The 21315-nt window shown below is 45.5% G+C and overlaps 1 protein-coding gene across 1 annotated transcript in view; it reads right to left on the bottom strand.

Moving 5' to 3' along the window:
- Positions 1 to 4658: 4658 nt before the first annotated feature.
- Positions 4659 to 21315, bottom strand: part of b4galnt4a (beta-1,4-N-acetyl-galactosaminyl transferase 4a) — a 139277-nt gene continuing 122620 nt past the window's right edge. Inside the window, 12 exon segments of the mRNA XM_034587805.1 lie at positions 4659 to 5142; positions 5810 to 5936; positions 6398 to 6551; positions 7298 to 7370; positions 7467 to 7620; positions 7784 to 8163; positions 8643 to 10152; positions 10255 to 10328; positions 10578 to 10678; positions 11190 to 11299; positions 11417 to 11581; positions 13932 to 13998. Coding sequence (XP_034443696.1) covers positions 5028 to 5142; positions 5810 to 5936; positions 6398 to 6551; positions 7298 to 7370; positions 7467 to 7620; positions 7784 to 8163; positions 8643 to 10152; positions 10255 to 10328; positions 10578 to 10678; positions 11190 to 11299; positions 11417 to 11581; positions 13932 to 13998 — 3030 coding nt within the window. The 3' untranslated portion in view covers positions 4659 to 5027.

The following is a 21315-nucleotide window of genomic DNA, read 5'->3' as shown; positions in this document are numbered from 1 at the left end:
TGGATTATTTGCATTGATATTGAAATATGAAGGAGTGCAAATGCAATATTCAATGTATTATACAAAGTATATAGTGCAGTATAACATTGAAGCGTACATGACATAGCATATAAAGCACAGAAATTTATTTACCAACTTAAAATATGACTTAATTGGTAAAACAAATATCCTGTTTTCTATTGTTTGTCCTCAGTTTCCATTCTTTAGCTTGTGAAGCACTTTGTGTAACATTTTGAAGGCGCGATAAAACAAATCTGTTATAACGTGTGACCTACAGCTCTGTGCTTGCTGTCATGTGAGTTAGGACATTTTCTACACACCCACTGACACAGCATTGTATTTGCAACCTCTGTGTTTCTTATTTTCATTTTCCCCCACACATCGAGATTCAATACGACAATTTATAATCTAATTATATTTATGAGTGTGGGGGGAAATTCTTCTGGTTTGTTGCAGGAACCAAAATGCACACCAAGCACTCTGCAATTATCTCCTCATGTTGACTCAGGGGGGACTTGGCTTTCTGCCGACACATTAGCTAATCTCTCACCTGCAGCCTGCAACTAAAATTGAATCTGTAAAGCCCTCGGTGATGGTGTAAGAGGTGGAGCAGTGTTTGCTTTGATTTGATGAGTCCCGGGGTTTTCACTGAATGTGCATTTTAAAAGCTTATTTGGGATCGCACTGAAGATTGAAGTGTTGTAATTGCGTGAGTAACGACACACACAATATACCGCTCTTTTTCTTCTCTCTTTTCATTTTCAACTTTGTGTATTCTCCTCCATGGGCTGCACCAAGTCAGGTCACCTGTTCTGCAGAGCTGGAAGCAAAAGAAAGTGGTTGCTCTTGCTCTCAGGACAAAACGTGAGCAAATCCTCTTACAACACGTCACGGTTTGGGTCATTGTGGTGAACTGTTTGTTGATCCTGGTAAGATGGTGCGACACGCTCGAGGTAAAACAAACCAAACATGTCGAAGAGGTCTGTGACTACCTGTTTCCCGTCAGTCTGCACTCACACAGACAGGTAGGGTGTGTCTAAATAGTCAAACAACCATTACATAATAGGTTTAGGCCAGAGCCCGTTTACCCAGCATGCCCGTGAGACTGGGACAGGTTGCGCAAGCGACACCTCTGGATGTTTTCCTGCACTTTCAAAGATCTGTACGTTACAGGAAAAACTGTACATGTGTGAACTTAAAGTGGAAAAAGTGACTCTCAAAACACATGAATCACTCAGTCAGGGGAACTGGGAACAGAGTTAACCTTTCAGTCCTGTCGACCTCCACTGTTAGGCAGTCAAATCCATTTTAAATGATTTCAGAAGACACACACACACACACACACACACACACACCCACACCGTCGTGTCTCCATGACTTCATAGGACATTACATTGACTTACATTGATTTCCTGCAGACTTTCTCTAACCTTGAATACAGTTACTACTTGCCAAAACCCAACAGTCACCCTAACCTAAATCTAACCTTAACCTAATCCTACACCTAAAACATCTTCACCTTAAAATTTAATGACTTACATTATGGGGACTTGCTTTTTGTCCACATATGGATGACAAGTCCCCACAACATGAGTAATACTTCGAACACACAGACACACAGGGAGTAGAGATCAGCAGGAGGTTTGCTCTTGCCTCATCCAGACCTCATGTAGCTTTTGCGTAGACCGGGTTAACCTCATGGTGTGTGTGTGTGTGTGTGTGTGTGTGTGTGTGTGTGCAAGCTCAGGGCCGGCTTCAGGCCAGCCCACCACCCTGAGCTAAAGTGACACACATGGGGGGGTCAACAGATCAAAACAAAACACTCTGCATTAGATTAGATGTTTTCTGAAAACACGTCAGCCCTGCTGGAGTTCAAACTGTTAGTTTCACAATGTTTGATTTTCTCTCTGCATTGGTCATGAAACAGAATGGATGTGATATTGGCTGATTTCAGTTATAATGTTGTCACTGGATATAATGATGTCAGCCTCAGAGAGCAACAGGTCTTCACATGCCCTCACGTTTATTAAGCATTTGTATCTCGTGATGTTAGAGCATTAGAGTCTGTTGAAATGTGGGCAAGATGCTTTTCAAGTGAAGAAATGTGTTGTGTTTCTTAATCTACAGCCTAACACGCGACATTTCCCGTCAAGGCAGATGTCACCAGGTTCTGCTCGAGGTCACTTCCTGTTATAGGGGAGTTTTTTATTATCTCTCCTGTCACCAAGTGCTTGCTCTTTGTGGGAACTGCTGGGTTTCACAATATCGGGGGGGTCTGGATGAGGTAATGCTTTAGCTATTATGTAAAGTACCTCAAGAGGATGTATGCTGTGATTTGGTACCATACAAATATGACTGAAGGGAGTTGAAAACATGAATAGAAACTGGCTCAGAATGGGTTTTAAAATTCACTTTCTGTTATTTAAGGCTGTATGAAGAATTCAATGGGCAGTAACAAACCCACTGAGCTTGATAAAACCCATTTGTGAGACAAAACAAAGGTCTATTGTCATCGGATATGATCTGAATTGAGATCCCTGACCCTGTTTGAGTGTTTGTTCACGTGTGTGAGCATTTAAACTTTACTAATTCATATTAGATCTTATATCTGACAGTGAATAATCCCACAACTACACTGAATCTGTATTTATCGTCTTAATTTCCATGTTTTATATGTCATTCATTTAACCACATGGGCTTTTGCAGGTACAGTACATGTGTGTGAGGGTGTAGCACCACCGTGTGGTCAGATAGGAGATTGACACGTGAGATCGACTAAACCTTCAAAATGAAAGCAAATCTGAAAGAAAAGATGTGGATGTAAGCATAAAACTTTATTTGCAAAAAACCGACAAATCAAAATAAAAGTACAATACATTCTTAAAACCTCTTTCTCTACAAAACAATTTCACAGAAATTACCTTGGAATGTATATTCCTATTTTTCATTTTTATTGTTTCTCATATATATAGTCTTATATTTACTGTGTTTCTTTTGTTCTTTAAATAATCCCATGTCAATGACGTACAGTAGAGACCGATTTCCTGTCGAGGCAAGGAGAGGGTCTTGGAGGGCATTTTTGACAATCACGTCGTCAATAAAAGATCACTGGCTCTCGTCCGTGTATTTGTCCAACCTTGATCCCTCCAGCCATTCCCCGTCAATGTAAGTACCGTGTTGTATAAACAGAGGCATTAGGAGCTCGGCCTTCAGCCAAACTAATGGGAGCAGGAGATGTCCTGCTGGACAGCAGCTGCCACCGAGTCTCCATCACACCTCCTGCTCCCTCAAGTAGTCATCAACACCAACTATGTCTATCTCACCAATGAGGACTTGAAACGACCACTCCTTCTTTCTTCTAAGGTTAATATTATAACATAAAGACTGACACATCTGTAATTCATGTAAGAAAACCACATTTCCTTCTTTTACAGAGTATCTCAAATTTACAGTGACATAAATAACATTATATTTCTGTCTGTCCCTGCCCTCTAATGTCATTAAAAAAAAAAAAACACGGCCGGCAGCCAAACCCTGATAAAGGCACACATTTGAGAAACAGCCATGCCACATCGTGTCCAACACATGAGCTGCTCTCCCACAAGCTTAAATGAGGAGTGTTGGTGTTTTTCAACAGCTAAGCATTCCCTTTCTCGTTAATATTCTTGTATGAGAGAAAGTTTTAAATCCCCCTCAAATCCAGTATTTGAAATGCAACACACGGAAACTGCTTAAAACCATAGACTGACAACTTTAAATCCAAAGTCAGAAAGTGTCCTCTGCCCTCCTGTTCCAGTTGACGATGAGGTGAGAGGTGTGGAGGGAATGGAGGACACGTCAGTAGAGTTTTTGAGAAATCCATTCACAGCGTTTTAGAACGGAAACAGCACCACGAATGTTACAGCATTCACACAAATGAAAACCCCCCCTTTTTTTTAAATAACTAACAGCAGAACAAAAATCAGTGAATAACCAAATGAATCAAGTCATAACCGGTAGCTATTAATCTGGTTGTAGTACGTAAAACTGATGTTACGCAACAGCAGCAGGGCTAAACGTAAATATTTCAGCAGATAAAATGACACAGATAAGCACGAAACTGAAAATGAATCAAAGACAAAAGACACAGAAGAGGAGAGAGAGAGGGACAGACAGAGACACAAAGATGAAACATCTGTCAGCATCTGTTTGGAAAAAAGGGGCTTTTTTCTAATTAGAAAACCTTGTTTGTTTGATAAAATCAGACACCAGGAAAAACGTCAGCACCTCGATCACACTGGTTAATGATATTCAACAGGTAGTAGTTGACGTATTTAGAAATACAGTCGTAGCCAGAGTTCCTCTACTCGATCTACGCCACCATGTCTGAATCCATCTGGATAACATGTCGATACACATTCTGTTTGGCGCCCGCATGAGAGCGTGTTAGAAAAGAAAGATCTTAGGTTGTCTTCACATCTCCTTGTTAGAAAAAAGGTGCTTCCTGTCATCATGAGCGCACACAAGCGGCAACACACACACACACACACACACACACACACACACACACACACACACACACACACACACACACACACACACACACACACACACACACACACACACACACACACACACACACACACACACACACACACACACGCGTATGTGGGACACACACACACGCTCACACACACACACGCATTCACACACAAAAACAGCTGCTTTCCAGTCTGTCTGAAAACATTGCACCAAAAAAGGGCAGAGAGAGGAAGATTAAAAATAACTCATCTCTCTGTACAGTAGTTCAGTCAGTGAGGCAAAGTGCTGACTCAGGTGTCTGCATAAACAGGTCGTTTCCAAAGTTCGGGCTCGAACTCGGCTTCCTCGTACAGAAAAGCACACGGGAGAGAGGCCGACGGCGAAAGGAGCCCGGGTTTCAAAAAAAGGCAGAGTTCAGGCAGTGAGCGAGCTACCGTGGGCCCCTCTCTCACACACAGTGGATCTGCAGTGTAGGTTTTGTAGGATCGTCCGACCTGCAGGGAGCGCTATCCCTTGGGAGTTTTCTTGTTTTGGGTGTTCCACATGCCTCGTTTGGAGTGGTAGTAGTGAAAGAAGTTCCTCAAGCGCAGTCGCTCTACCTCCAAACCGTTCTGCAGCACCCTGGAGGGAGACGCAGGGGGGGACACTGGGTTAAACACTGGCTTTGCACCACATTTGATTCAAGACTTTGTAGTATCACCCCAGAAAATGACAACTTCCAGTTAAATTGATTAAAATTTTAAAATATCTCCTAAGTCCTGTTTTTGAATAAACTGAATTTAATGCTTTTTAAGACTTTTCAAGGTACAACACATTTTTTTCATCTAGGAGAAAAGACGGGCACCATAGCAACTCGTCTTAGTAACTGTAACCAGGGACTGTCTTCAATAGTCTGTTTAAACTTGTATTTTTTCAGTTTTTCTCAAAGGGTCAGTTCAGGGTCAGGCTTTGAATTAGCCGTCTCTGAGATTTCCACCTTCTTGCAAAGCTTTAAAAACATTAAAAATATATAAATTACAAAGTACCAGAACATGATATTCCAACTACTTTTGCTATTTTACCTCAGTGGAGGCAGAAATCTGACAGGTGCATATCTTAACATCTGCATAAATTAAACATCAGCTGAAGAGGTGCACCAGAAAATATGCCACACAAATATTTCAAGCATTCAGTGTTTAACTACAACTTCAAAAGTCTCCACAGAGTTGAGTGAACATCTCTCTGACACAGTCTCAACAAACATGTCACTTTCTTAATGGTAATAATGGCGGCTGGTTGCCCGGGTTACCTGTCCAGCAGCTCCCAGTCCTCTCCGCCCCAGCGGTCTTTGAACTCCTCCGTGTTCATCCCTCCAATCTTATCAAAATCTGACTTGTAGATTCCAAACAGGCCAAAACCATTAACCTCCCAGTAACCTGCAGAGAGAATAAAAAGAATATCAAAACAACATCTCACTGCAAAAGTGTGTTTATGCGTGTAGATAACTGAGGAACGAGTTAAAGTTATTGTTCAAAATATATCAATAAATTAGGATGTGACCCTGCATGCATGTGATGTGTGTGTTTAATACCTCTGACAAGGAGATTATGTTTTTGTCTGAGTTTGTTAGTATGTTGTTTAGCAGGATTACGCAAAGATTCCTGGACGGAATACCATGAAACTTAGAGATAGAAGGATGTGATATGGGTCAGGGGAGAACCCATGACATTTTGATGTGGATCCAGATCAGGGGGCGATATCTATGTGTGAGAGTAATTTGGTGCAGATCTAAATAAGAATCAGGATCTAGTGAATTTAAATGTGGTTTCATAAGGGGGCTGTTGGGCCTTGGCGGAGGTATGGGCTCTACTGAGTGCTATTCTAGTTTGTGTCTTACCATCAGGCTCCCGTGGCGAACTGCCGCAGCCGAGCCTCATGACAATGGGAGCAAAAGCGAGCCGCCCCTCCACACAGTGCTTCCTGATGCTTTCCAAGATGTTGAGAGGGAAGTGGATGTGCAGATCACACAGGAACACGATGCTGTGACTATCCTGCAAGAGGAAAGACAAACAAACGATTAATGCACATGAAATCTAAAAAATCTCAAAATCTTTCCTACGTCGGGGAAAAAGAAGTCCGTGTGTGAATCATTCTGTCGATATGAGCTGGTGCAAATTCCTCAAACTGTTTACGAGAAGTTCATGTTCGTGTGATGTGACTAATATGGGATTTTAGGATTAAAGAGAGTGGAGAAGTCTGGGCTCAGCAGTAACTTGTCTCAACTCCAAGAAGCCTGCAGGTCATTGAGACGTGAGTGACAGCGGCGTCATCTCACCGGGACAGCGCTGACACTCAACTGACAGATCAACGCCCGTCCAAATTTCCACGCCTCCCCCCCCCCCCCCCGTGGGTGGGTGCGCTGGCATGTGTGTGATAGAGGGACAGCCAGCGAGCGGCGTAAAAGCACATGCACACAAATAACCTGTGAAAAGGAGTGGATGCGACAGCTGTGGCGTACACATGACAGAGGAAAAGCAGCAAACTGTCTAAGCAGCTCCCCGTCATCCACAGCTGGGCTCAGTGGGAGAGGGGGGGCAGGACGACGCTCGGAGATAAGGCCAAGTTCCCCGAGCCTGTGACAGACGGGCCTGGCAGTGATGTATTCATTATGCATGAGTGTTCCCTCCGTCTGTCCATCAGCCAGTAAAGGTCGTGTGGCCGCTGACCTTCAGTGAGCCTCTTTTCCCTGCCAGCTCACATATTGCTGCCTTGGCCTCTGAGTGTTTGTTTCTCTAACCTCAATGGTGTCCACTCCGATCTGCAGTCCTGCCGAGCGCTCGAAGTTCCCCTCCCTCCGAAGATACTCGTATCTGTCAAAACAAAAGATACACACACGAATCACTTGGAAGTCATTAAAATGTAATTTGTTAAAGTCACATCACTTCAGCTGAGCGGGTGGCACGCACCTTGGCACGCTGCTCTCTCTGAGGGCCTGCTCCACGTCCATGTCTTCACTCTCAAAGTCCACAATGATGATGCTGAAGTTGTCGTCCTTGGTCTGACGGTGAAGATCCTCCATGTCGGAGATAAACTGCTGCACCCACCGAGCCTGGTTCTTCACTAGTTTTTCACAGGAGGAACGACAGGATAGGTGAACAGCAGGTTAGAGAAGAAAGAAAGAAAGCTTTCCATCCGTGATGTTAATTTGCTGTAATTCTCAGGGTGAGGTTCTTTAAGAATGATCCAGATTTAAAAGGCTAAGTGAATTATTCTGCTGACTGACCTGGCACCACAAAGTGCACCATGACGTCCCTCCTCCACTGCAGCATGACGGGCTGGCAGAGCAGGGGCTTAGCGAAGGCAGTGCTCCACGGGGTCGCCCCGGGCCGGGCGGGGGGCTTGGTGGAGGGAAGGGGCGGCGGCGTGGTGAGGCTGGGCGTGGCAGGGGAGGGGGCTGAAGCCGGCGCCGAGGCCGGGGCAGAGTCGGTGTTCTCGAGGCTTTCCTCCCCCTGCCTGCCGCGGTGGAGCAGCAGGTAAATGTATTCCGACAGACGCACCACGCTGCGGCCTCTCTCCATTAGCTCCAGCTCCACCAGGTAACGGTTCCCCCTCGCCGAGTCGCGCCGCTTCTCGACGTTGATGATTCGCAGCAGCGTGTAGATCCTGGGGCATGGAGAGAAAAAAGAGAGTTTGAGAAAACACAGACAGGCTGTAACTTAATATGAAAGAAAGCGGAAGGCTGCAAAAAAATATATATTTATCACATCATGTTCACAACAGGATTAAACCTAGTTTGACTGTGGGCAGACCACTTCAAAAGTGCTGCTACTCATTATCTGCGGTGCTGTGAAACCAGCGTGATGTGAGGTGGGAGGAAAATGAAAACAGCGGAAAATGTTAATGGCCGAGCTACTTCACACAAGTAACAGTTAAGGTTTGTCAAGAGCTGCTGCAGAAAGTGGTGATCAGCACACACTGAGGTCTGCTAACAGGAAGTCAAAGCACCGGGGCATGACCGGCATGTTCTCGGTGAATCTACAACATACTTAACACCAAAAACCACATTTTCATTTCCAAGGTCGGAGCGAGACATGAGCCCTCTTAGTCGCTCATTATTCTCCCTCGCTCTCCTTGATCCTTACCCTCCGTTGCGTTCGTTGAGTTTCTCCATGTACTGGGCCAGCACGTCCACCACCTCGCTCTCCGCCAGCTGCAGGTTACCAGACACGTTGCAGCGCAGGTCGTTCCAGTCAGAGCGCAAAAGCTCAAAGTCCATCGGGTTGACGGAGAAGGTCCTCTGCCAGTTGATGCTCTCCTCCGCCCAGCCCGGCCGAGCCTCCACCTCCTCGTAGCTGTAGTCCGACATCTCGCCCTCCTCTGGCTCGGGCTCGGGCTCGGGCTCGGGATTAGAGTGGTTAATGTCCTGCTCCAGGTCTGCCGGGTTGGGGTCCGGGTCTGGCTGCTGCTGGGACTCGGTGATCTCGGAGATCCTGAGGTAAGACGTGACCCTCGGTTGACCTGGGAGTGTGTTTTCTGTGGAGTTTAACCTCTGCAGTGGAACTGGAGGGGGATCTTGGTGATGGTTTAGTGGGTTTAGTGGGTCGTCTTTGCTGGGGAGATGAGCCGTGGCTGTCGTCTTTAAGTCCTGACGCTCCCCTTTTCTCCTGATTTTTCCTGGATGATTTGCCACAGCTGCCCTCCGGATGGACTTCTGTACACTTTCAATCTGTATGTTGATGCTTCCATTGCGAGGAGGGGTCTTACCCTCTTTTGTTGGGGGGTGGGGCCATAGCTGTGGGGCACTAACAAGGTTCTTACCTGTCTGGCCTCTAGCGCCCAGGTTGACCAGCCTTGTGGTCTTCCCAGTTTGGTACAAGAAGACTCCTGGGAACACCTCTCTCGGGTGGTGATAGGTCCGATCCTCCCTCCTCTCGCGGCGCTGCTCCCTCTCCCTCTCTCTTTCCCTCTCCTTCGCGGGCCGAGGCCTCGTGATGTAGATCTTGTTCTCCTCCTTCTTGCTTCCAAGCAGCTTGTTGTCATATGGTTTGTTGCTGTGGGCAGAGTTGCTGATGATCTGCTTGGCTCGGCTGGCAAGCGCAGAGAGGGAGGACTTCTGGGGGAAAAGGAGCGAAGACTTGCTGAGTTTAGGCGGAGTCTCCACTCCTTTCTCTCCTCCAGCTACTCCACCACCTGTTCCTCCTCCTTTCCTGCCAGGCCCCTGCTCCACAGGACCAGTTCGGACCCAGGACAGGGTGCGACTCTGGACCACACTGTCCATATCGGGCTCCAGCGCCCTGGGTTGGGCCTTGTCGAGTCTCTTACTGGAGCCCTGTCGAATGTTTTCTCTCGTATGATCCCGTCCCCAGTCTTTGTCCAGATCCCTCCCCATCTGTCCGTCCCTGTGAAGAAAATGTCTCCTCTCTCTGCGGCGTATGATAGTGTTGACAGCTCCCTCCTCCTCTTCATCGGGGTCCACCTCCTCCTCCTCCTCTACTTCTCTGCTCGCTGGTGTGGGCCCGAGCTTCGAGTGCTGATGGGAGGGGTTGGAGGTGTGGCTGGTCTGGCTGGGATGAGACGGCTTCTTGGGCGACTGTGTGCCGACGATCTCTGCCTCGTCCTCGACTTCTACCACCTCCTCTTCCTCCAGGAAATCTGGAGGCAATCACAAAGTGGAGTGTTTGTACATGTATTTGCATATATGTGTTTATGCATGCATGCAGGAGTGTGTTTTTTTTTCTTCTCATTATTAGTTACCATCTGGGTTGGGGAAGAAGAACGGTCTGTCGTCATCCTCCTCATCCATCTTCATATATTTGTAGAAACCAAACCTGGCAGACACAGCACACACACACACAGATGAACGCATGCACACACACAGACACACACAGATAAACACACACACATGGATCAAAGTTGAGGATTAGAAGTTTCAGTGCGTCTTCAAACTGCCTTCAAATTCACAGACGCCTGAGCAGTTACTCTGCATAACAAGTGCACTTGCTCAGACTGTAAATACAAGACAGAGACAAATGTTCCCGGAGCCCTGTCGGTGATAAAAGCACAAATAGTGTCCTTACTTCTCTAAGTAGATAGGAGACTCCCTGTAGAAACACTTGTTCTCTCGCTCCATGTGCGTGAGACGTGTGAAGTCATTGGGGTAAACGAAGGACAGATAAACCTGAGGAAAAGCACAATGTCACTCAAAGATGAAATAACTCTGTAAAACGCTGATAATGGGTTTAATTATCATTTAGCATTAGTAGATGGGGATTCAATTATTTCAATCAAATTCAGCCACTTTCTTAAATAGTGATTCCTGCCTAATTAAAAACGGGGTTTGCTGGGTTTTCATCACGCGGCACTTTTCCCTGCAGTAACTCGTGTTGTCCTACAGAGGGGAGCAGTGCTCAACAATACATGTTGCCCACATCATTACTATATTTTTATACATAGCACCCAAACCAGCATGTGCTTATTTTCTCTTCTCCCTTCTGCTGTGTAGTTTGTCTTAAAGTCGTTTTCACCAGATTAAAAGACTGACTGCTTTAACCGATGCACTCCTGATGACCCCACATAGATCATTTTAGCACGAACTCCAATTAGGACGCACGCCGTCTCAGGAAAACGTCTCACATATCGAGCGGCAGGTGTTCAACCCAGAGGGGCTGGTGACTGAAGGGGTGACTTACAAACTGCAGGCCCTGGTATCTGGCAATGGGGAAATCTTTGACGACGTAGGTTGGGGAGTAGAGGCAGGCCGGCAGAACGTTTTCCAGGCGGAAGGGGTTGATCATAGGAACTGAGGAGAGAGAGAAAGAAGACGCAAATATATGAGACATAGCGACAATGACAGCTAGAGAGACTGGGAGCCAGACAGTCAATCGGTCAATCAGAGAAAATGATAGGCTGGATTTACTGCTGTAGAAGGTGTCCCTAGGGTCCGGCTTCAGCATATCTGCCCCGTGCTGCGTGACTCTGCCTTCCTCCAGACCCCGGGGCTGAGATTCCTCTGGGAGACGGATGTGACTGGCCAAGGTCTGGGGGATGTGGTCCACACTGTTCATCTTCAGAATCGACTCATCTGAAAAACACAGAGAGACAGAGAAGGCAGCAGAGTGAGACATAAATGGTGCAGAGGACGGAATGAGGACATGTCATTATTGCGTCGGGCTGTTTTGATTATCTTAATGACGGACAAATGTGATGTAAGCTGTTGGAAGGGAAATGTTCTGCACCTCATCTGCGTCGCGATTATCACAAATCTTTATCGACCAATAGAAGGGGGGGGGGGGGGGGGGGGGGGGGGGGGGGCGAGAGGAGGAGACAACGGGAGCAAAGGGAGATGATCAGGAAAAAAGAAGTTGGGAGAAAACAAAAACAAAGCAGAGGAGAGTCATAATTATACCAATCGATAGGAGGGAAGGAGGAGAGAGAGCACGTGTGATTAATGGCGTGTCAGGAGCAAGGCCTGATGGGAGAAATGCTTTGTAATTAACAGGGTGGTCAGCATCATTTCCATCCTCCAGGGAGTGGAGTGTGACCATCCAGTGTGTGTGTGTGTGTGTGTGTGTGTGTGTGTGTGTGTGTGTGTGTGTGTGTGTGTGTGTGTGTGTGTGTGTGTGTGTGTGTGTGTGTGCACATGGTACGACTAAGACTTCTCTCCTCTAACAATGAGACATCTGTTGATCACATACCTGGTTTCCATTACACACGAGCCCCTGCACAGACTAACTCATTATCTAAGTTGATGAAATAGTCGAACACAGAGAAACCCTACTTGTCTTTCTTCTAATTAATTTGTATCATGTTTCACGAGAAGTAGTTTGTTATAATAAAAGTACAACATTAAACATTTCGTATGTTACAGATATTAAACTAGAGCAGGCTACTGTTTATTGTTTTTCACTGTGTGTGTGTTGGACATAGTGAATCATATTTTATTATTTCTGCATAATTTTTATGGGGAATTATATAACACATTTTGTTTCATTACAGCTCTGATATAATTTCTCATGGGTACAAGCCAGATACATCACGCACGCACGCACGCACACACACACACACACACACACACACACACACACACACACACACACACACACACAATTGAGCTGTTGAATAAAAGCACTCTACCAGTTTTGGACAATTATTCCTGGTTTCTCAGAGACTGAATGTGCGTTCATGTGGTGTCAGAATAATCGGGAAAAAATTGAGAATATTCACGTGAATGCCATCTCAAATCAGATAAACAACTCGGAAAGTCAGCAAAACGTTTCCTACACGAGCTGCAGCATCGATGAATTCATCACATGTAAACCAATTAACATCATTTTCCAATCACCTCTAAATCGCAGCTTCTAATGTGAACTTGTCAAATCTTACACTTGTGTCACTTGCAAACTGCATTTCAATCTCTCACAGGCGCCTCACACCAGACGTTGTGAATTATTTATATGCCTGTCACACCTGGTCCTTTTTCTTTGCTCGTCTTTGTCAGGCAAATGTTGGTTAGAGGTGTCGAGGTGTTTAAATGCTCTGAACACATTAATACAACACACTGTGTTCACAGCATTCGTATTTCTTCCACAAAGCACTGAACATTTTAGTTCAGGATCACCTCTCCCCATCTTGTTGTGTGTGGCTACAGCTCTGTGTCAAGGTTTTGACTTTAGAGTAAATTACATCCTCTTATTAAGTGCTACAACCAGTGAAAAGCCAATCAGAGGCCTAATTTAACCAAATAAGACGGAGGACAAGAATCTCTGGACCCAACATGTCAAACTGGGATGATCATGAAAACGCTTTCCGACACCGACAACATGGAGAGAACCAGCGCGGGGCAGAGGGCGACACGCAGGGAGGAGAAGGGATGGAGGGGCGGAGAGAGTCGGATGAGATTCCTCTCTGTCATACAGCCGGCCCTAAACAAGACGGCTGCGGCGTTCGGCTCACATCCACCCAATGCTGTAGCTTTACCCGGGGATGACAACTCCACACATCATTTTCTGTGCGGCTGGCATTTTCCCTTGTTAACGAAACCGAATCCCTGTGACACCCTGCTATTCTCGGAGCTACAGAGGTTAGACATCCACTCAGGAGCTAGAGCTCTCATCTCTGCTGTGAATGACACAAATAGAGCAACTATTAGGTTCTGTTTCGTGTCTTCGGCCTGGAAGATAGACGTGACTATAAATGTGAGTTTGATAAGAGCAGAGCACAACTTGTTTCTGTGACATTAAACAACTGATCGATACCAGACTTGATTAATGAGGTTGGTTTTTGAATAGCGTGATTTCCTCTTTCTATTTGCCAAGCACAAAGAGACTTTGTGTCTCTTAGTCCAAAACACCAGGACGCTTAAAAGTCCATTTTTATTTCCCTGACGAAATGTATTATATTTCCAAGAAGAGATTGAGCAGATGAACTCTTACCTGTGTACAGGGAAATGTAGGCCGAGTCTATCACTTCATACTTCAGACCAGGGAGGAATGGACGCCACTGTGTGTGAAAAGCAGAGAGGGAGAGAAAAGGGGGAATGAGTGAAAAAAGACAAAAGTACACGCAAACAAGTAGAAAGCAGAAATTGTCATCGCTGTTTGCAGCCTCAACTGTGACACTGCGTTATTGATCTCGGCAGCGTCGCGACATCGACCGGACGCCGGGCTTTAGTATAAACACACTTAACCAGAGACAGAAGAGGAAACAGGGGGAAAAAGAACAGAAAACAGCTTCTGAAAAAAAACATAAGAGGAGCGGAAGGAAGGGAGACATGTGCAAAAAGGAAATCAGAGACCCTGGATGGAGCGAGAACAAAGCTGCAGGAATAAGATGCTGAGGAGTGGGTGCAAAAAACAGAGAGAAGAAAGATCTGGTAATGACCTGAACCGAGAGAGTGAGAAAGAGAGGGAGAGACAAGCTACAATTCTTTTAAATAGATTTCACAATTACCCCGTCACTTCTGGTTACCCAGGATATAATCACAGGAGACAGGTCATTTTCCGACCCTCAGGTTGAGAATACAAATATAAACACCCTCCTCGGGCTCATGCAAATGCCTCCACATGTAACACAAACACATTCACACACACACACACTCTGTTGCTCTTTTAGATTTAGTTGCAATCCACATTTGTCACTCGTGCGGCACTAATACCTGCACCAGTTGCAGATAAGCATAAGCCAGAATCTAGCTTTTGTTACACTATTGTATCTATTCTGTTCTTCTCCTTCACATCCGTTCTGACACGTCGCTGCAGAAATATACAAGCGCACATATACAAAACAAACAAGGGCACGGAGCGACGCCACGCTGAGCAGCAGCGGGAAGCGGCTCAGCACGACACCCAGCGCTTCCACATCGCATCGTTATGTCGGGGCGACCGTCCTCAAGGTCGAGTCGGACGCCTGTCGCGGGCCTGACTCCAGGAAGGACAAACAAGTCGAGCCCACGTATGAGATGGAACTTTTTACAACAGCGGAAAAAAAGATCTAGATGACAGATAAAAATCTAATGTAACTGTGTCCTTACACAACATGAGTCCTTGTCAGTGATCAATCAATGTTCTCAATTGTGATGTGTGAGGCACATAACTCCGCCAAGGCCCAACAGTCGCCTTAAATTCAATCATGCTGCACCTTTCACACACTTAAAGATAGAATTCCTCTAAATATGAGTGGTTTCTTCCATCAAGATCCATGAATTATTCCCTGGGAAGTTGGTGAGCATTTTAAAAAAACGCAGTGTTGAAGAAAGTGAAAAAGATTTTATGAGATCTGTCCATCGGATCAACATTTTTTTTACGTAGTCTTTCGTGGCCCATGTCCCATCCTTCCACCAGGTGGCAGGCGAGCAATCCGTCCAGTCGTTTTAGCAGAATCCCGCCAACCAACCAACCAAGCAACCAACCAGCCAACTGAACCTATTTCTTGCAAATAGATATACAACTCTTATGGTAAAATGCAAGAGAAGCATGATTTTGTTACATTTAAGACGAGGCTCAGTGACAGTTTGACTTTGACTTTAGATTCGTGGTGTTTTTTCAGCTGCTTGTGTGCATATAGGGAAAGGATCCGCGGTGGGGGAGCATCACATTCAACACTCTGCTGCAGTTTCATTGACTTTACAAAACACTCAGAATACTGCACATGCACCCGTGTAGCCTTTGTGGGAATTTCGACTCTTCATCGTCTGACCCCACAGATTCACTGATTAATTCCTTCAAGGGAGCCATTGATCCAACTGTGTGTTTGTGTGTGAACACCCTGTTACATGTAACGTGCACAAGGCTTTTGTTGTTGTCTGTGTGTACCCTCTGTGTGCGTCTCGTGTGTGGACAATAGTGTTGACGGGAGTTGCAGGAAGAAGCAGGGGCCTGCTCACTGGCCCCACAAGTTCAACAGAGAGGAAAGAAAATCAATATCCGAGTGGAAATAATAGAAAGTACCAGTCGCAGGGCAAAATGGCAGCGGGCGGCCGGCAGGTTCGATTTGTCACGTTCCATCATGCCTGGACCACCCAGTGACATATGAGGTGTTCATATGGTTTTCAATCAGCCGACCAGAAGTGTTACTCCAGCTCACAATATGGGGTTTGATGCCCACTGGAACTACACATATGGCATGTTATCTTACACACACACACACACACACACACACACACACACACACACACACACACACACACACACACACACACACACACACACACACACACACACACACACACACACACACACACACACACACACACACACACACACAGTTTAGCTCAGGTTGTGTTTTATCCCCTTGACGATCAGGAGTTTATTGCTGTTGAGAGAGCTGACGGCTCGTATGTTTGTTTCCTTTCAATTCAATCAGTGGCTCCAGAACCCCGGAGCACTATGGGTCACGAGGAGTTGTTGTTAGTGGGACACATAAGAGGTTATGACATAAAAGAACCTGACCTTTTCCAGTTTATGTAAAAATCAATCCAGATTCTAGGCCCAATAAGATTAACACAAAGTAAACACTGAGTGGTTTCACGGTCCTGTCCTGACGTTTTTGACGGGAAAAACATTATTGTTTGTGTCTTTTACCGTATCTTCTTTAAGCTGTGAGCCCCTTCCCCACTTTCAACCTTCCAACATGTCACTTGATAAATCATGGAAAGGCAATGGAGTGAAAATGGCATGAAGGTGAATACAGTGGGAAGAGAGAAGAGGGAAGATCTGTCAGCTTTAACTGGACAAAAGCTGCCCGGCTGTCATCGTTCGTTTATTCTGCAGAGAACTGACACGTCTGGTTTCTCTCCCTTTCTCTGTCATTATCACACACAAACCTGGCTTCAAGCACAAACTTGCAGACTGGTAGGTCAGTGGTGTAGTGGACATCAGAACCTTCTTGGCAAAGAGCACATCCACCACTTGACTGGGAAAATTGCAGCCTGGTGCATCTGAAATACACGACGTGATCCATCTCTGTGGGTGTAACAGTTCAGGGGTTTACATCCAATCCCCCAAACACTGTGACAACCATTTCACAACCGAGGTACAAAACAATCACAGGATACAAATAGAGTGGAGGTTGTTACTGGGATGGAAATGGAGACAGTTCTCACTGTTGTCAGGACAGTTAATAAAACTCATGGTCACTCATTTTGAGTTTGAATAAAAGGCCGGAGACAACGGGAGCGTTCTCACTGACCTGTCGTTGTGTTCCTGTTGCCAGACAACTGTTAGGCCACAGAAACAGTGACTTCATTGAGGAGGACATGTTGCTAACAAGCCAGGAATTCTGTCCTGTAGTTGTGTTTCCAAATAAAGACAAAGTGACAGTTAACAAGTAAATGAGAGAACGTATTAATAAAGTGTTGGATTCATAGCTTGGGTTGGGAAAGATTTATTATACTATAGTATTTACAGACCTGCTGTAATATCCTGAAATCTGACACAGAGGTACAGTTACCAACATTGACTCTAAATTATTAAAGGAGTAGTCTGACAACTCGGTATAAATTGGCTTCGACTGTTTGCTTCCTTGCCAATAGTTTGCTTGATGAAGATGATAACCTCACAGGACAGATTTTCTCTGGAAAACAGACAAACTTGGAAAGCTACTGACAGACATGAAGCTCACTCTAAAAGGCTTCCTGTACTCTGATGCTTTCAGATAGAGCTGACCAGTCAGGTCAATGTTTAACACCTGAGTTTTATATCTCTAGAACACGAATAAAATATGTGAGATGACAATAAAAAAAAAGTTCCATTTGCTGATGGAATGCAAGAAAAGTTATGACAGCTTTGCTAGGAGCAGAAATGAAGTGTGGGTTTTTTACCTTGGCTCTAATGGAAAATCTGTAGCTGGGCGCAACGGTGCTGCCCACTGACAGGTGCCTGCCAGCAGCACATCAAGGAGAAACTTATGACAGGCTAACTCACCAGCAGAGCAGAGGACTGCTGGTGTTCTGATGCTCTGCTGATACCGTTGGAGAAACCTCGTGCAATGGAAGTTGAAAAGGAAGCAGACAGTGAGGAAGAGCTAAAACAAAAAGCACCTAAGCAAAGACTACAGCACGGAAACAAGGACACACACAGTCACAGCACAGCTCCTGACTGATTATTCTCTCATTTCAATTGACAGCTAAACAGAACTAAACACTTACATGCTGCAGGGGGAATGCCACTCTCCATTCCCTGTTATAATGACATGAACGCTGGCTTGTTTTTCACGTAATATCATGAATCCCCCTGGGGACAGAGGAACAATATTCAAGGGGGGGATGAGGAGGTGGATGCAGAGACAGGGGGTTGGATTTTCTGTGGTTGAATTCTAGATTAGCAGAAGTCCGATATCCGTGGAAATGACAGGTGCATCACAGTCAGTGTGGCTACGTTGTTGTGCTCTGTGCTCTGATGGGAGATTGACTCTCACTAGATTCAAATCAACCAATCCATCAATCAATCATCAATCATCAATCCATCCCCCTTATCCTTTGAGGGTCGTGGAGAGCCTACAGCCAATCCCCTCTTTGGGCAAGATACGGGTAAGACTACAACCAGGACAGGTCGCCAGCGAATCACAGGGCCGACACAGAGACAAACAGCCGTCCACGCTAATAGCATGCTTCTCCACCCCCCCGTGTGTTTGCACTGCAGCGACAGTCATCCTGAGTTTAAAACAAACAGAGATAAAATCCATCCATCGATCCTTTTTCCCGTTTATCCTTTGAGGGTCATGTGGGACCGGGAGCCGACACCCTGGACAGTGTGCAAACGTGTCACAGGGTCAATATACAAAGATAAAAAAACATCCACGCTCATGGCACTGCTCGTTAAATCCAACGTGTTTGCTCTGCGGCCACATGACTAAAGATTATGATGATGACAAGCAGGTAAAAGACATTAAAAACTAGTCTGAATTAAACATAAATAGTTACAATCCTTTAATATAATAACATCCCAGCTAATAAACACGCAATGATAAAATACATTAGCAGAATGTAATCTGACAAATTTAACATGACCCAAATACGCTGGCTGCAGAACGTCTGCATGTTGTAACAAGTTAAGCTCAAGTGGCTTGAAAACTTGCTGAATGGAATATGAATCCAAAAGTGCAACAGACACGACTAAAAAAAACCTCCGGAGGCAACAGACAGGCGAAATAACAGAAACATGACAATCATGAGAAATGACTACATGCTTAACATTATTCAAATTTCATGAATAACTTAAGTCACAATTTTTCTAATATTATACATTTCCATAGATAACAAGCTGATGACAGGACAGGGACATGACGAGTGTTTGTGATGGAGCACTGTGACGCTTCCTTTTAAGATTACATGATTGTCATGTGTTGGGATCTTCGGGACGTGTCTAATCCCACGAGGACAAGAAGAAGTGTTGACGTTGAACACAGAAAGTCACAAATGAAAATCAGCTCTACAATGAAATTCCCGGGAAATCAAAATGTGCAAACAGCAGGTTTTTAAAATGAGAATAACATTAAAACACAACAAGAATAATGACCAATTCTAAATGAGAGTTTACGTGCAGGTCCCAAAACCTCACAAAGAGGGACAGCCTGACAATAAACGTGGAAATCATGACGGTTAGAATGGTATTGACTTGCGGTGATATTGCCCTCTAGAGGGTGAGAAGACGTGGCATTAAAACAATACCATGACATTAAAGAGCGCTTGTCAGTGAGGTGCAGGTTATTGCCGGTGTTCTTTCATTTTTTCCACACACTCGGAATGAAGGTTAAAATAGAGTGGAAAATGAAATGTCACGTCATGAAGAAATAACTGATACGGTCGTAGTGTGGCCCGCAGGTGAGCAATAATGCACTGACCACGTCTGGAGTGTGAGGACAATTTGCTATAAAAAAACAAGCGAAAAACATATTTTAAAATGAAAACAAAAGTCATTTATGGGAGAAGAAGAGCTCACGAGTACAAAGTAACGATGAAGAGCAAAAGAGACAAAAACTCGTGCAGTAAAAGCAAAAGTAAATGTTGGAGGCGAGGAAAAAAACAAAACAACTCCATATGTTTGAGTGCTGCTGAACTGGAGTCAACCCTAAAAGGTGTTGAAGTGGTGAGAAAAAAAAATATCGCATTTATTTCCAGCGTATAAAGACACACACAATATACTTTAACAGCTGCTCCAGGTCGCACGGAACACTCCTGATTTATATTGAGGAGGGACGGTGCCGGGCAGATGTTGAGAGGTCCGTGAATACACCCACGAGTCGGCGGGGGTGGCGTGGCTGCACGGGCGGGTGAGCGCGCGGGCGAGTGTATTAATTGGCGGGCAGTTTGAGACTCTGGCAGGAGTGATAAAACAGGGCCCATTAAAATCCTGCATTCCAAAAAAAAAAATCCCCACACCCCCGCCTCTCCATAAACTCGCCTTTACTAATTAAGGCGTGACTTTCTTCACTTCTCTCTCTCGCCCCCTCTCTTCCTTTCAATCACGCCGTTTAATGGCCGACACTTTCCTTTAATTCTGTCACATGGCTGCGGCGAGAGACGTTTGCCATTAGGGCGGCGGAAAGGTCCCGTCTCTCACTGTGACAAACTTCCAGATGGCATGTGAGAAACTTCGTGAAACTACCCGCTCGCGACAATCTGCTTTGGTCCCATGTCATCCATTTTGCGAAACAAGCGATCGCTCTGCAGAGACTTTATTTGAAGTTAACCGAGGGAAAACACTGAGGTATTGGGGCGTAGGCTGTGGTGGAAAGGTTCAGTCAGAGTGCAGGTTAACAACTGCACAACCTCCTCATTCACTGGCTGTTCACACATACAACAGTGCACTGCAGTTGTTTCCATCGCTGCAGGGCAGACACGCTGTATTCCGAACCTGACTCTTCCTGCCGCTAATGCTGTTTATGTTCCGCCTTCCTGCAGCCATTCTCCCTGACTCCCCGACACAATGGAACAGAAAAGCCAACGCACTGAGAACAAGGCTCCTCTCTTTCTTATTTTCTTGCCAAAAGGTAACTTCCAGACCTTCTGACATGGACGCCCCCTCGTTCCCTTCTAACAGGCGCGGTTAAACAAATATATTCCCGACGGACCAGCTCTACCTTTGACCGTCACTGCAATCACTGCCTGCCACAGGACGCAGAAGAACGAGCGGGTGAATCCACGCTATCTCCTCCTCGACAAATGAGCGCCTGGGTTTCTGGGATTTATGTGAGCCCTGGGCTTATGCTGTTGTGGGCCGGTCACGGTAAATCTGCAATTGTTGTCAAGGTGTGAAATGTATTCCACTGTTAAATCACATGCAGGGTCTTTACTGAGGTTACAGCGTCCGCACACACATG

Source organism: Hippoglossus hippoglossus, chromosome 6, assembly GCF_009819705.1.
Source record: "Hippoglossus hippoglossus isolate fHipHip1 chromosome 6, fHipHip1.pri, whole genome shotgun sequence".
NCBI lineage: Eukaryota > Metazoa > Chordata > Actinopteri > Pleuronectiformes > Pleuronectidae > Hippoglossus > Hippoglossus hippoglossus.
This window is presented reverse-complemented; position numbering and strand designations above follow the sequence as displayed.